Genomic DNA, 17,796 nt, shown 5'->3' with positions numbered 1-17,796 from the left:
ACGTGGATTCTGTGCCTCTCCTCTCTTCCTCCAGACTCTGGGAACTTCCAAAGGAAATGCAAAATTTACTTTCATCAGAGAACATAACTTTGGACCACACAGCAGCAGTCCAGTCGAGATGCTTCTGACGCTATCTCTTGTTCAAGAGTGGCTTGACACAAGAAATGCGACAGCTGAAACCCATGTCTTGCACACGTCTGTGCGTGGTGGTTCTTGAAGCACTGACTCCAGCTGCAGTCCACTCTTTGTGAATCTCCCTCACAGTTTTGAATGGGTTTTGTTTCACAATCTTCTCTAGGGTGCGGTTATCCCTATTGCTTGTACACTTTTTTCTACCACATCTTGTCCTTCCCTTCGCCTCTCTATTAATGTGCTTGGACACAGAGCTCTGTGAACAGCCAGCCTCTTTAGCAATGACCTTTTGTGTCTTGCCCTCCTTGTGCAAGGTGTCAATGGTCGTCTTTTGGACAACTGTCAAGTCAGCAGTCTTCCCCATGATTGTGTAGCCTACAGAACTAGACTGAGAGGCCATTTAAAGGCTTTTGCAGGTGTTTTGAGTTAATTAGCTGATTAGAGTGTGGCACCAGGTGTCTTCAATATTGAACCTTTTCACAATATTCTAATTTTCTGAGATACTGAATTTGGGACTTTCATTAGTTGTCAGTTATAATCATCAAAATTAAAAGAAATAAACATTTGAAATACACCAGTCTGCAAACTCACCTGACCTTAACCCCATAGAAAATCTATGGGGTATTGTGCAGAGGAAGATGCAATACACCAGACCCAACAATTCAGAAGAGCTGAAGGCCACTATCTGAGCAACATGGGCTCTCATAACACCTGAGCAGTGCCACAGACTAATTGACTCCATGCCACGCCGCATTGCTGCAGTAATCCAAGCCAAAGGAGCCCCAACTAAATACTGAGTGCTGTACATGCTCATACTTTTCATGTTCATACCTTTCAGTTGGCCAACATTTCTAAAAATCCTTTTTTTGCATTGGTCTTAATTGATATTCTAATTTTCCGAGATACTGAATTTTGGACTTTCATTAGTTGTCAGTTATAATCATCAAAATTAAAAGAAATAAACATTTGAAATACATCAGTCTGTGTGTAATGAATGAATCTAATATACAAGTTTCACTTTTTGAATGGAATTACTGAAATAAATCAACTTTGTCATGATATTATAATTATATGACCAGCACCTGTACATAACTCTGCTAATGATACTGATTATATATTAACACACAAATATTTGTACATTTAATTGGTCCATATCAAACAAAAATCTAAACAAATCTCCTCACTAATTACATTAGCTCAACTACCACTTTGTTTTTTTGATTTTACATGCAATTTATATTTGAGGTAACCTAGTGAATTTGTATCGTGAAAGCAACAATCAACAATAACTTACCAGGTTTAAATCATCTGATGCAGTCAGAAGTTTCATGTAAGCTCCACCACAATCAATTCCATCTTGGAAATTGACTTCATACCTGCAATTAATAGCACCCTTCAGTTGTTTTTTTTTTTTGAACAAAAGACAATTCTAAACTAGTTAAGTTTACTTGCAAGCACATGAAAAAAGAGCTCTACTCCTTTCATTTATAGTATACAACATAATACACAAATACATGAAAACTTACAAATTCTGCTATCTGTCTTTACAAGAAACAAACATCCGTGGTTCACAAAGGTAGTCAGGTAACAGAAATACTGATTTATAAGTTATCAATGAAACATATAAAAATAATGAGGAAACTATCATTTTTTTTAACAAAATGATAAAAATTGTGCTGCAAAAATGTTTGCCAAGACTAGTTAAGGGTAATTGTTCAACAGATGGGTCACAAAAGAACTCAAGAGTACAAGTTGATTACCAAACCATCAGAGTATTTTTGCTGATAAAAAGTGTATAAAAATAGCAAAGCAACTGCCCCAGAGCTGGGCAAAATTTTTAAAAGGCAAAAAAGGGAGGAACATTCATCTTAACACTAGAATTACCAGAGCCTACGAAAAAACTCGTAATTCCGTCCCACCTTAAACTGCTTCTTAAATCCCTTCACACCTCTCCGCCAGCGCCCTTTGTCTTCTAAATGTGCTGATAAAGAGAAGCCGGCTATTCCATCCCCACCAATTTAGAACGTGCACGAATTTCTCTCAGCTCATGCCTTGATTGAGTATCTGGGAGTGAAGTGGAGTTTTAGAGTGAAATAATAGATCGTTGTTTGGAACACACGCATTTCATGTCTGTTCCGTTTCTACAGTAATCTGTGTCAACACATTGTTAAAACAGAAACTTTTTTTATATTCTAGTAGTAGATGACAAAATGTAGGCATAAACTATATAATGTATGAAGCCTGAAGTCCAAATAGCAAAGAAACATTTTCACAAGAATAACACAATTGCACTCTTATTCAAACATATAACTGCAGAAAGAAAAAGCCGCCTTAACATGCGACATTGACACCAGTTTACTATAACTGACTCTGTGGTTCAATAGATACAGCCCCCGCTTGGGAATCAAGGGGTCACGGGTTCGATCCTGCGCCCCTCCCTTTTGAGAAGTAAACTGTTCTTAGTCTTACTGTTTTAGAATAAAAACATACATTTGATTTCAGTCTGTAACAGCCGGTGCAATTTATGATCTTTGTAAAGGTTAGCTTTTTTTTTTTTTTATTCACTTTTCACTCTCTCAGTCGCGTTCAGAATCAATCCATACAACCCCATCTGACACGGCTGTTTTCACTAAAGACGCGCTATAGCTCTGCAGTGTACCACGATGCATACTAACGCCCGGTTCTGACACACAAACGCTGGCGAAGCTGCCTTCTTCGTATCTCACCGTCACTTGCTTTTCTTTTTATTCAGTTTTATTGAGTGTTCCTGCCAGTCCCCGCATGTTGCTGTATGCTTTTTCTTTTGCACCCAGGACATGCAGAAGAAAGAATGGTAAAGACCAACTTCGCGCTATATGCAATCATCAGACACTCCCCATCTGCCCGTGTCGTTCAAACACAGGAACATATATTGGTGTAAAAGTATAACAAAAGTGCACTTTTATTCAAGTGCACTTTTTCCATCGCCTTTTCCTGTAAGAAGCAGTGTACACACTTCTCTCTATGCTGTGGTTTCTATTACACACCTGAAAGAAAGACAATATATGTGAAAATATCCAGCACTAATGCAATACAGCAGGTGACTGGCAGGAACACTCAATAAAACTGAATAAAAAGAAAATCAAGTGACGGTGAGATACAAAGAAGGCAGCTTCGCCAGCGCCTGTGTGTCAGAACCGGTGGGGGCGTTAGTATGCATCGTGGTACAGCACAGAGCTATAGCGCCTGTATTCTGTTTCTTTTGTACTCCAGGGCGCAGAGGAGAGAATAGTAAAGAGCAGTAAGTTCGGCGCTATATGCAATCATCAGACACTCTCCATCTGCCCGTTGTTTTGTTATACTTTTCAATACTTTTATACTGCTCAAACGGGCATGCTCAAAAAATACACGTGTAATGCCACGAAAAGTGCACGCAGACACTTCATTTCGCAAACAAAACAAGTGCACTTTTATTCAAAACTACCTGTATAACCGAAGAAAAAAGAAAGCAAGATACAGTAGGCGATTGATACGACATCTTGCATGGTGCAATGCTAAGAAGTGAAGATTTTCATTCCGTGCTATATAAAATCATCACATTCAAATATTAACAGTTCCCACACACCCAAGGACCGTCCTTCCTACATTTCACGACCGTGTACTTGTTGCCGTGTACACACCTCTCTGTGCTATGGTTTCTATTACACTGAATGAGCACCTGACACTGTACTTTCTTCCCTGGGGAAGGTCCTATCAGAGAATTTCCAGTTCCTGCATAAATTCACACCGATCTGGCTGTTCGTTTTCAAATAATATTGCATTAGTGCGATTATATTTTCACATATATTGTCTTTCTTTCAGGTGTGTAATAGAAACCACAGCATAGAGAGAAGTGTGTACACTGCTTCTTACAGGAAAAGGCGATGGAAAAAGTGCACTTGAATAAAAGTGCACTTTTGTTATACTTTTACACCAATATATGTTCCTGTGTTTGAGCGACACGGGCAGATGGGGAGTGTCTGATGATTGCATATAGCGCCGAAGTTGGTCTTTACCATTCTTTCTTCTGCATGTCCTGGGGTGCAAAAGAAAAAGCATACAGCAACATGCGCGGGACTGGCAGGAACACTCAATAAAACTGAATAAAAAGAAAAGCAAGTGACGGTGAGATAAGAAGGCAGCTTCGCCAGCGTTTGTGTGTCAGAACCGGGGTTTTTGGGTTAGTATGCATCGTGGTACACTGCAGAGCTATAGCGCGTCTTTAGTGAAAACAGCCGTGTCAGATGGGGTTGTATGGATTGATTCTGAACGCGACTGAGAGAGTGAAAAGTGAATAAAAAAAAAAGCTAACCTTTACAAAGATCATAAATTGCACCGGCTGTTACAGACTGAAATCAAATGTATGTTTTTATTCTAAAACAGTAAGACTAAGAACAGTTTACTTCTCAAAGGGAGGGGCGAGGATCGAACCCGTGACCCCTTGATTCCCAAGCGGGGGCTGTATCTATTGAACCACAGAGTCAGTTATAGTAAACTGGTGTCAATGTCGCATGTTAAGGCGGCTTTTTTCTGCAGTTATATGTTTGAATAAAAGTGCAATTGTGTTATTCTTGTGAAAATGTTTCTTTGCTATTTGGACTTCAGGCTTCATACATTATATAGTTTATGCCTACATTTTGTCATCTACTACTAGAATATAAAAAAAGTTTCTGTTTTAACAATGTGTTGACACAGATTACTGTAGAAACGGAACAGACATGAAATGCGTGTGTTCCAAACAACGATCTATTATTTCACTCTAAAACTCCACTTCACTCCCAGATACTCAATCAAGGCATGAGCTGAGAGAAGTTCGTGCACGTTCTAAATTGGTGGGGGGATGGAATAGCCGGCTTCTCTTTATCAGCACATTTAGAAGACAAAGGGCGCTGGCGGAGAGGTGTGAAGGGATTTAAGAAGCAGTTTAAGGTGGGACGGAATTACGAGTTTTTTCGTAGGCTCTGGTAATTCTAGTGTTAAACAGTAAGACGCTCCCTACACAGAAGCATTGCTGTTGTAAACACAGTAAGCTTTAACTGAAGCCAAATCACAAGGAGGCCTGTTTAACTTTTGGCAAAACCCACATTAACAAAAATGAATAACTTTAAGAATCTATACTTTGGTCTGATGAGACCACCTTATGGTGTCTAAAATGTATGGAATTGCAAGAGGAAGAAATACAGTGTAGCACAGCAGTGGTTGAGTTCCTATTTTTTTAATATGAAAATATTCCCACACATTGTTCTAAGTCCTATTTTTTTAATATGAAAATATTCCCACACATTGTTCTAAGGTCACTGTTGCATTCTTAAGGAAGAACAAGGTTAAAGTGCTGGAGTAGCCAAACATGATCACTATAGTTTAAAATGAAAAGATATGAGACAAAACAATATAAATAGCAAACTTTAGTGTGTTTGTATCCATTTAAAATGTATACAAAAAACAATACCAATTAAGAAGTTGGAGCTCATACCATATGAAAATAAAGTGTAGCGCAAACCGCATTTCATGTAGTTTGTAGTGATGGCAAAGAAAAGGTTTTAATCTCATGTTTTAATGGTGAATGAATTTAATAGTCATGATGGAACTGGAGCCTATGGTGACCAACGCTTGACAACAGCAAACAACATAAAATCTTCCATGAAAAATCTTGCTTTACTCTTGTTGCATAGTAACATATCAAGTCATTCAGCCGTATGCTCATAATGTACAAAACCAATTTATTTTTTTGTCAACATATTGTAAAACAAACAACTATGGAATATTAAAGTAGTCCACAAACTGGAACTCTCCTTACATGGGGGTGAGCTTTTTTAATAAAGAGACCAGCCTCTCCCCATTATTCATTGGTCAAAAGTCTTGCGATCACTACAAACTACATTAGGGTAAGTAACATAAAAAAATTCATCACATCATTTCTGCATAGAGTATTCCTTTAAAGTGTTCACAAAAACTGAAAATGTACTACATATACAGTGTCATGCAAAAGTATTCAATCCCTTTGAAAGTCATCATTTTCTGCATGACAAAAAGATTTATGCATATTTATCCATTCAGTATTTTTAATGTGAACTCTGCTGTAACAATGCATTTCCAAAGGCAAAATAAACTTTTTTCTGTAAATATTTAACTGAGGAATAAAAACTTAAGTCAGTTTTTGCAAAAGTACTTAAACCTCTGCCATTTGCTACAAAGCATGAACAAGACACGGTTAAGATGTGGGAGAAGATTTTATGATCAGGTTAAACCTTTTTGGCCAGATTTCAAAGAAGTATGTGTGGTGTAAAATTAACAGTACCCATGCCTCAAGAAACACCATACCTACGGTGATATATGGTGGTGGCAGTATCATACTATGGGGATGCCTTTCATGTACTGGGATTGGGAACCTTGTCAGAGTTAAAGGGACAATATTGCAGGAGAACTTGTTCTAGTCTGCTATGAACCTATGTCTCGGGAGAAGATGCATCTGTCAATATAACAATGACTCAATGCCAAAGCGACAATGGAATGGCTCAAAAACAGAAAGTGAACGTTCTAGAATTGCCAAATTAAAGCCCTGGTCTTAACCCTATTGAGAATCTGTGGCACTATTTGTGAAATGCTGTTCAGAGGTCCTATCCCACTAACCTAAAGGATCTCTGTAAATTCTGCCAAAAAGAATTAGGAAGAATCACTCATGTACAATGTGCAAAACAGGTATATACCCCAAACTAATTAAGGCTGTTTTTGTAGCAAAATGGTTCTCAACAAAATATTAATGTGTAGGGCTTGAATACTTATGCAAAAACTTTTGAGTTTTTATTTTCAGTTAATTATCTACAAAAAAACAGTTTATTTTGATTTGGAAATGCATTTTTACAGACCAAGAGTTTACATTAAAATACTGAATGGATAAATGTGTGTTCAAATCTTTTGTCATGCAGAAAATTATAATGACTTTCAAAAGAGTGCTATATAAAAGTAATCAATATTATTAATTAAGCTTTCTTCACCACACAGTCAATCATAACATTAAAAAAAAAGTAAGAAAAAAGAGTTGCTACTCAAAGTAAAGCTATATTGTCAAATCACAAAGTGACAGACATTGCATTTAATATACCTGAATGAGTTAAGGGAAGTCAATTTAATGAGAGCATGTCTGCAATCAACTACATTTGTAACTCATAATTTGTTTTGGGTAAATGAAATGTTTGTTTAATACTTTCATACAGGCTACAACTAATAGTGCACTTCTAGATAATCTTATACAGCTTTGGAAACAATTAGTTTTTAGAGGATAAGTGGATGTTAGTCCTCAATACAATGCATTCTTCTTCATTTTGTGTAAAACATGGTCCAACTACTTAAAATCATACATCTCTTTGCCTAGACTATACAAAATGTACCTGGGTGAAGACTCTCAACTGTGAACTATGTTATTAGGCACTTTCTTCGATGGGTCATGTTTGGTGAATGTTCTCTACACAAGACATTTTTGAAATAAAATCTTTATCAGACATTCTTATGCTCAAAAGAATCTATATTTCTTTATCTACTGCTTGGGGTAACATCTGATGGAGCATCACTGCATTATTAATCTGCTTGTGAGACAAGTGTGCCTAGACAGCAATAACAATGCCTATAGCACAGCCTGCATTTGCCAGTCCTTCTGAAGGTAAAGTGGAGTTGTCCAACTATACCATGATGTGCTGTCTTATGAAGCATGACCAGAATGGAATAAAGATCAGGGTGAACCAAAAACAAAACACAGATACACTTTACACAACAATGTACTTACAAAGGAGAACTTAATGTCAATAAGTCATTTCTAGTTAAAATAAAACTGTATTAAATAAATGATAAATAATACTGACATAAAAATCCTGACTATAAGATATAATAATAAATCTTAAAAAATAACTAGCAATCATAAAATCTATACTTACTGTACTACTAAAGGGTCTTTGTCAAAAACAAATGGCTTTTTCACCATTGATGCAATTGCGTGATGCTTGGCTCTAGACTTCAGCAATAATCCTTTATCTCCAGATACTGCATTCTCCTTCAAAGGTTCCACTGCCCATTTTCCTAATCAAAAGAAAAGCAAGGATATGAGCAATGCAAGAAAATGAAAATTTGCATAATTCTCTTAAATTGTATAAACTAAAGCTTCTCATAAATTTGCTTGGATGGGTCAATGAAATTACTGTAGTCAAATAAAGGTACTGCAGATTAATTAAGCATTTACTCCACTTGACAGCATTTGAATAAAGGTATTTCGAATTATGCTACCTGAGTTTGAACATTAACATTTTCACGTAACCAGTAGCACATTTTGCCACACTTTACTATCTGTAAGCAGATTTTCATGACTTAAAATTCTTCCCAGCTTCCACTGTATATCTGGTAGACCATACAACAACAACAAAAACAACATTTATTTATATAGTATATTTTCATACAAATGATGTAGCTCAAAGTGCTTTACATGATGAACAAAGAGAAAAAAGGCAAAATAAATAAGAAAATTAGGGAACACTAATTAACATAGAATAAAAGTAAGGTCCGATGGCCAGAAAGGACAGACGAATACTTGAAAAAAGCCACCAGATTAAAGATAGGGGCCCATTCAGTTTTACCAGGGTGTCAGTTTTTCAAAGTCCAACAAGACAGCAGATGAGATAGTGACAAAACAACAGCCTATGCATATAAATAGTTCAATGAGGCTATGAAGAATGACTTTAAGGCCTCATCAAAGAAGTTCCAGCAAATCATCTGCCAGGTAAAAAAGTGTAGTTATTGATAAGTGCCTGGACAATATCCTAAGGCCTGAAAAAAGGTAATGTCAACTAAATTTCAAAACCCAGTGCAGACTATACCTGGTGAGGGTGAGTCCATATTTGCAGTTGAAGTCAGCATGAAATCAATGAAGCATTGAAACAGGCAATTTTAAAAGCTGCCTTTGTTGGAATGGACAGGACCATGATCTTGTTGGTCTAGTTCAGAATACTAGAAAGCTCTCACTTGAGAATCAGCACATCAAACTCTAAACTACAGATTATAGAAGGGTAAGCCTCAATCCTGCAGTAAACTGGTTATCTCAAACAGAAGTTTTTTCTTTTACATTTTTTCCAGAAAATAAAATGATTATAAAATGCCCCTTCTTAGTGTTAAATTCAATTATTTATTTTTAATATTTCATTTTAATAACTCTCAAACTGCAGGATTTTACTGGAGTACAAATACAGTATGTTATAATTTCACTATATTACACATACTTTTTTACATCCCTAGATTTAAACAGTTGCTTATTACTAATGTCTAAAGTTTCATCACATGATGACCACTAAGTAATTAGGGAAGCAGACAGGCACAGCCTTGTATCCCCTTTCAGTGTTTACATGGATTGTGTGTGTTTCTTTTTGATGCTCTCATATTCACCGATAACAGTCCTCTTCCCCTCAGCTACATGAATACTAACTACATACTAAATTTTAAGCTTTCAAAAACAAGGACTTAAAAAATATTCTATACTATCTTTAGCAAACATGGTTACAGATTAATAAGGGGGCAATGCTTCCACAAAGTAGAAGATATCAGGCCACATGGAAAGTTTTAGTTTCCAAAAAAGAAGATGGAAAGTGTCAGAGACACTGACTCTAAACCAGGAGACCAGGGTTTAAATTCAGGTACTGGCAGAGCTCCCCTCCCAATTGGCAGCAGACCCTCACACCCTAGCCCTGATGCCACAGAGACCAATAAAAACATTTCTAGAGAAACTGGTCATGATCAACATTACCACAACATCCCTGCTACCCTGGATGCTCCACAACTTGTAGACTAGCATAACAGATCTCTGGATGATGCAATCAACCTCACCCTGAACTCTGTTCTGGGACATCTAGAAAAGAAAAACGCCTACTCCACTGGTCAAAAGTTTTAGAACACCTCAGTATTTCCAGTTTTTCTTCAAATTTAATCATTTGAAATGTAATTAATGACCTAAAATGGTGGGCAGTTAAATATTTGAGGTTTAAAATTTAAAATTTACAAATGGTTCTTCCTCTGGGGACAACTAACAGGTGTCACACACGAGCAATTATGGAGCAGCATATGGACCAGACAAGAAAAGCGAAACCGCAAAGCAAGGGACTGCGAAATGTACTAACCGATCTGTCTTTATTTTGGCAGGACAGAAGAGAAAACAGCCCCTTGAATTCTTCACCAGATATCTGGGTCACTTCCGGGTTCCTCCACTTCCTCCTGGTCCACCAGTGATGACGTCACCATTTCACAACCCTCAGCGCACTGTTTCCCCATTTCCTTTCCCAGTGCATAAATTGTCCATCTTGCCACTAATGTTTTGTCTGTTGTACATGCTACAAACTTGACCATAAGATTGCAATTGAAGAAAATGTACAGTATATGGGGACGGAATCCCCAACTCTTTATCTTGGTTTTGTGTTTCTTTTTTACATAGGTTACAACCAACAGATTTTCTGCAGTAACTAAAGTAAATTAAGCCTTGCAAGTTGAAGCTAACAATTTACACAGGTATCCCAACTTCTGTTGATTATTTATAAACTGTTTTAAAGCTAAGTTGGAATAGATTGTGTTACTACAGTCTCTGAAATATGACTTGGACCGGATCTACAAGTTTTTTCGTAGGCTCTGGTAATTCTACTGTTAAAAACTAAAAACATTTACAAGTGTTGTCACTAATTTTTACATACTAATAAAATAATAAATTATGGTGCATCACTTTAGGGGCCAGTGGCTATGTGCAGTTTTAAATAATGTGTCTCAGGCTCTTTGGGGGTAAGCAGGTGTGCAGCTCTAAGGCCACGGGGTGAAAGGTGTGGAGGCAAGCACACACAGAAGTACCGAGGGAGCTTACAGAGAGTGATAGAGAGAGATCAGAAAAGAGGAAAACCTCAAGATTAAAGGTTAATGGCGTGGAGAGTGGAAATCGGGCAGATGAGCGAGTGGAGAGGACAGGAGGCCTGGTGGTTGGGAGCTGGTCCCATAGTTTGAGAAAATACGTTGCTCCAGGGGAAGGCAACTGCAGCTGAACATCCAGGGAGCAAGAGCGGCCAAAGGGTTTCAGAAGTCTTCCTATGGATTCTGCATATTAGTGTTTGGATGATGAAGTAGGGCTTGTATGCCCCAGCAGTGACTGACTGAGGTGGCTGGGGTGTGAGCCATTTAAAAGGTTGATGGACCACCCGTGCTGGAATCTCATCTTCTAGCTGAGAAGACTTGATTAGTGAGCTGGGCCTGAGACAATGGAATAGAGGCACTGATGCTCTGGTGAAGAGGCATGCAATCTTAACATTTTGATTTAACTTGTTATATTATTATTTATTAGGATTTGTATCCTCCATATGGACACTGTTTATATCAAGAATTATTTATGTACTAAAAAGCCCCACATTTTCCTTATTGTTTGGACACTGTTGAAAACTGCTTTACATCATTTCCTCTTGTAGTGTGTCCTCATTCATCCTAGTCGATCTTTTTCTATGACTATCAATGTCCTGGGTTCAACGATGTTATGCCGGCTATGGGCAACCCAAGCATGAAATGTATGGTTCCTCTTTCAAAAACTTCAATATTATTAAATATGAACGTATTAAATAAATGAATAGTGTGTTTTAAAAAAAAAACAAACTTATCAGTCTATAATGCTCATTAAGTACCGTATATGCTCCAATAGAGGCCCCCGGCGTTTATTTGTAAAACTAGCTTCGGCTCCCGGTGCTTAACACTAGAATTACCAGAGCCTACGAAAAAACTCGTAATTCCGTCCCACCTTAAACTGCTTCTTAAATCCCTTCACACCTCTCCTCCAGCGCCCTTTGTCTTCTAAATGTGCTGATAAAGAGAAGCCGGCTATTCCATCCCCCCACCAATTTAGAACGTGCACGAACTTCTCTCAGCTCATGCCTTGATTGAGTATCTGGGAGTGAAGTGGAGTTTTAGAGCGGAAATAATAGATCGTTGTTTGGAACACACGCATTTCATGTCTGTTCCGTTTCTACAGTAATCTGTGTCAACACATTGTTAAAACAGAAACGTTTTTTATATTCTAGTAGTAGATGACAAAATGTAGGCATAAACTATATAATGTATGAAGCCTGAAGTCCAAATAGCAAAGAAACATTTTCACAAGAATAACACAATTGCACTTTTATTCAAACATATAACTGCAGAAACAAAAAGCCGCCTTAACATGAGACATTAACACCAGTTTACTGTAACTGACTCCGTGGCTCAATAGACTCAACCCCCGCTTGGGAATCAAGCGGTCGTGGGTTCGATCCTGCGCCACTCCGTTTTGAGAAGTAAACTGCTCTTGTCTTACTGTTTTACAATAAAAGCATACATTTGATTTCAGTCTGTAACAGCCAGTGCAGTTTATGATCCTTGTAAAGGTTAGCTTTTTTTTTTTTTATTCACTTTTCACTCTCTCAGTCGCGTTCAGAATTAATCCATACAACCCCATCTGACACGGCTGTTTTCACTAAAGGGTTCTGACACACAAACGCTGGCGAAGCTGCCTTCTTCGTATCTCACCGTCACTTGCTTTTCGTCTTATTGAGTGTTCCTGCCAGTCCCGCATGTTGCTGTATGCTTTTTCTTTTGTACTACAGGACATGCAGAGGAAAGAATGGTAAAGACCAGTAACTTCGGCGCTATATGCAATCATCAGACACTCCCCATCTGCCCGTGTCGTTCAAGCACAGGAACATATATTAGTGTAAAAGTATAACAAAAGTGCACTTTTATTCAAGTGCACTTTTTCCATCGCCTTTTCCTGTAAGAAGCAATGTACACACTTCTCTCTATGCTGTGGTTTCTATTACACACCTGAAAGAAAGAGACAATATATGTGAAAATATAATCGCACTAATGCAATATTATTTGAAAACGAACAGCGTCAGATCGGGTGTGAATTTATGCAAGAACTGGAAATTCTCTGATGCGGGACCTTCCCCCAGGGAAGAAAGTACAGTGTCAGGTGCTCATTCAGTGTAATAGAAACCATAAGCACAGAGAGGTGTGTACACGGCAACAAGTACACGTGTCGTAAATGTAGGAAGGACGGTCCTTGGGTGTGTGGGAACTGTTAATATTTGAATGTGATGATTTCATATAGCACGGAATGAAAATCTGCACTTCTTAGCATTGCACCATGCAAGGTGTCGTATCAATCGCCTACTGTAACTTGCTTTCTTTTTTCTTCGGTTATACAGGTAGTTTTGAATAAAAGTGCACTTGTTTTGTTTGAGAAATGAAGTGTCTGCGTGCACTTTTCGTGGCATTACACGTGTATTTTTTGAGCATGCCAGTTTGAGCAGTATAAAAGTATTGAAAAGTATAACAAAACAACGGGCAGATGGGGAGTGTCTGATGATTGCATATAGCGCCGAACTTACTGCTCTTTACTATTCTCTCCTCTGCGTGCCCTCGAGTACAAAAGAAACAGAATACAGACGCGCTATAGCTCTGCGTTGTACCACGATGCATACTAACGCCCCCCCACCCAGTTCTGACACACAGACGCTGGTGAAGCTGCCTTCTTCGTATCTCACCGTCACTTGATTTTCTTTTTATTCAGTTTTATTGAGTGTTCCTGCCAGTCCCGCATGTTGCTGTATGCTGGATAGAGAGAAGTGTGTACACTGCTTCTTACAGGAAAAGGCAATGGAAAAAGTGCACTTGAATAAAAGTGCACTTTTGTTATACTTTACACTAATATATGTTCCTGTGCTTGAACGACACGGGCAGATGGGGAGTGTCTGATGATTGCATATAGCGCCGAAGTTACTGGTCTTTACCATTCTTTCCTCTGCATGTCCTGTAGTACAAAAGAAAAAGCATACAGCAACATGCGGGGACTGGCAGGAACACTCAATAAGACGAAAAGCAAGTGACGGTGAGATACGAAGAAGGCAGCTTCGCCAGCGTTTGTGTGTCAGAACCGGGGTTTAGTGAAAACAGCCGTGTCAGATGGGGTTGTATGGATTGATTCTGAACGCGACTGAGAGAGTGAAAAGTGAATAAAAAAAGCTAACCTTTACAAGGATCATAAACTGCACCGGCTGTTACAGACTGAAATCAAATGTATGCTTTTATTGTAAAAAAGTAAGACAAGAGCAGTTTACTTCTCAAAACGGAGTGGCGCAGGATCGAACCCACGACCGCTTGATTCCCAAGCGGGGTTGATCTATTGAGCCACGGAGTCAGTTACAGTAAACTGGTGTTAATGTCTCATGTTAAGGCGGCTTTTTGTTTCTGCAGTTATATGTTTGAATAAAAGTGCAATTGTGTTATTCTTGTGAAAATGTTTCTTTGCTATTTGGACTTCAGGCTTCATACATTATATAGTTTATGCCTACATTTTGTCATCTACTACTAGAATATAAAAAAGTTTCTGTTTTAACAATGTGTTGACACAGATTACTGTAGAAACGGAACAGACATGAAATGCGTGTGTTCCAAACAACGATCTATTATTTCGCTCTAAAACTCCACTTCACTCCCAGATACTCAATCAAGGCATGAGCTGAGAGAAGTTCGTGCACGTTCTAAATTGGTGGGGGGATGGAATAGCCGGCTTCTCTTTATCAGCACATTTAGAAGACAAAGGGCGCTGGCGGAGAGGTGTGAAGGGATTTAAGAAGCAGTTTAAGGTGGGACGGAATTACGAGTTTTTTCGTAGGCTCTGGTAATTCTAGTGTTAATAGAGACCAGCTGCTATTAGAGACCAGCCATTATTAAGAAAAAACCTTCAGAATGCAGTATTTTATTCACGCATGTTGGTACAGGTAGGTACACAAAAATATCGGCTAATATTACAAACAGCTATTTTATTTGAATTTCACATGCTGCATAAGACTGTTAAAGATAAATGGCAATGTCTTTCTGTACCTTTCGGTGCTATTCGTTGTCCAAATCCGCAATGACGGCTTTGTTGTCATCCAGTTCACTATCGCCTTCCTCTTCTTCCAGGTTTGTCCGTATTTTGGTCAACCCGGTACGAAAATGAAGCAGTTTTAGAAACCGGTATATCCGTATTTCTTATATATGCAATGTGCTGACATGCACACGTATTACACACGTCTATAAAGTTACAGACGCTTACAATGTGCGCTATTAGGCAAATATCAAAGACCTGGCTACTGTTAGAGACCGGCTACTATTTGGCTGCGTCCCCTCTGAAGCCCAGTGCTTATTAGAGACCGGCGACAATAAGAGGCTCGGCGTTTATTGGAACATATACAGTATTAGGTATTAGTGTCAAAAAATGGTACTGGTTGCATCTTTAATGTCCAATGAAACAGTCACTCTTGTATATCTTAGCTTATTACCAATGCCTGTTTTTAATAACTTCGGCTAAACAACTGCCTAGTGGCACTCGGCATCTTTTAAGTTTTGCTCAATGTAAAAATACTAACAGATCTTGGGTCTTATTCCTTTCTATCAGTGGCAAAGCAACCAATAAACTAAATAATAAAAATTTTAGTTGTGCACTCAGTCAACAGACATTGTTAGATAGCATGCAAACTTTGGATTAAGGTAACTTTCATATGCTAAACAGAAAAAAAGCTATCTTAAATTCCCCAGCAACACCAGGGAGCAAATGTATAATACAATTATATACAGTGCCTTAATAATGCACAACACCTTCAGCAGTGCCAAAGTTTAAAAGATAATTGCTCACCATCATATTTTGCAATTTCATCATCAGTTTCACCCTTCTTTGTTTTTGACAGATACCACCTAGACATGTTTAAGAAAAGCAAAAAAATTAAATATTATAATATAAGAAATGTACTATTTATAGCTTGAACAGTATGTCAGTGGTATCTTACCCATCTAAGGAACCATGATCGAATGTTTCTGAAAAATACACTTCACCCACAGGAACTGGGGTCTTGTATGTTACCTGCAAAAGGGCAATAAATAATAACTGCTGATTAAATATAAGTGAGACAAGTTGCAAGATAGACAAGCACAGTCATCCCTAGTATTCAAAATCTGCAAATACTCAAGACCCTTGTATAAAATAGAACAGCATTTGCTTATAAACAATGCATACCATCCTGTATATTTTAAATCATCTCTAGATTATTTATAATACCTAATAAAATGTATATGCTAAGTAAAAAGTTGTGATACTGTATTGTTTAAGGAATTAGGAAATAATGACAAGAAAAAAGTCTGTACATGTTCAGTACAAATGCAACCATCCTTATAGCCTAACTACATAGTACATGTCAGCAATAATGTAACATTTTACATTACAGACTTGAAAGAGAAGTACATATAACAAAACTAAGAATTTTCAACATGCAGGTGAATACAGAAAAATCTAATTATAAATGGGGAAAATATAAATTCTCTCTTTTTCAAACACACACACACACACTGCAAACACCAACAAAGAATAAGTGCTGAAGAGAGACTGAGGATCTGTGAAATGGTGGGAGGCTACAGCTGGATATTCCTATGTATCACTTCATTCGGGTGGATTTAGCATAGTGCTCGGTGCTTATCAAATTTAAGTTTTGCTTTCTGGAATTATTTTTTCAAACTACAGTTGATAAGACCCCACAAATGGAAAACCTGTGGATATGGACAACCAACTGTGCTACACATTTATGTTAAAAGTTACAACTAAATATGCTTTTGCATTTTTAATGTAGAATTTTCAAGCAAAAACTTGTTTCCCTTCACACTCAGATTTAGTCACTTCTTAAAAAGCAGTAAAGAGAAAAAGTATACCATTCAATTAATCTTTTTACAATGGCATTATAAGACATACATCAGACCAAGAATAAAATGACAAATTTTTTATGTCAAAGACATTACTGAAAATTGCATATGCACAGAAAAAACAATTACTTATATGCTGCATGCAATTCACACTACAAGAACATAAAATGAGCAGGGGTATCTTATATATAAACGTCTACGCGTGGAATTTTGTGTCTCTCTGGTCCCGGAAGTGAGAGGTGGAGTTGGGCTAAGGGATCCGCCTCTGAGAATACGCAAGCGAGACCAGCATGTCAGCAAAATGAAACACCCAAATAGAGAGTCACTCGCTTATCTGCTTTTACAAATGCATGGCAAAGACATCGGCAAAACGGTATCCCTTTTACTCTTCCTCCCGCCACTAATACACAAACGAGGCAAGCACGTCGGCAAAACGAAATCTCCGAAGAAAGACAGTCGGTTAGCTGTTAATGATCAAGTGATGTAAGCACATCGGCAAAATGAATCCTCCTAGGAGAGAGGTGCCCAAGGTAGTTCCTTTCAATTCCATTTTTTTGATGATTTTAATAGTTTCTAGGACCGTGTGCTTTTTACAGCACAGGCTTACACAGCTAGTTTTATACAGTGGGTACGAAAAGTATTCAGATCCACTTCAATTTTTCACTCTATTGCAGCCATTTGCTAAAATCATTTAAATTCATTTTTTCCCTCATTAATGTACACACAGCACCCCATATTGACAGACAAAAAAAAAGAATTTTTGAAATTGTTGCAGATTTATTAAAAAAGAAAAACTGAAATATCACATGGTCCTAAGTATTCAGACCCTTTGCTCAGTATTTAGTAGAAGCACCCTTTTGAGCTAATTATAGCCATGAGTCT

General features: G+C 37.8%; 1 protein-coding gene across 2 annotated transcripts in view; it reads right to left on the bottom strand.

The window, feature by feature from the left end:
* clgn (calmegin) overlaps positions 1–17,796 on the bottom strand; it is a 104,704-nt gene that overhangs the window by 50,061 nt on the left and 36,847 nt on the right. For both annotated transcript variants that reach the window (XM_039751651.1, XM_039751652.1), the window contains exons 3-6: positions 16,011–16,084; positions 15,860–15,918; positions 8,079–8,220; positions 1,427–1,508 (exon numbers count right to left, since the gene is read on the bottom strand). In XM_039751651.1, coding sequence (XP_039607585.1) covers positions 1,427–1,508; positions 8,079–8,220; positions 15,860–15,918; positions 16,011–16,084 — 357 coding nt within the window. The remainder of the gene's footprint in view (positions 1–1,426; positions 1,509–8,078; positions 8,221–15,859; positions 15,919–16,010; positions 16,085–17,796) is intronic.

This window comes from Polypterus senegalus, chromosome 4, assembly GCF_016835505.1.
Source record: "Polypterus senegalus isolate Bchr_013 chromosome 4, ASM1683550v1, whole genome shotgun sequence".
Lineage (NCBI taxonomy): Eukaryota > Metazoa > Chordata > Cladistia > Polypteriformes > Polypteridae > Polypterus > Polypterus senegalus.
The sequence above is the reverse complement of the archived record's forward strand: the minus strand, read 5'-3'. Positions and strand labels throughout refer to the sequence as shown.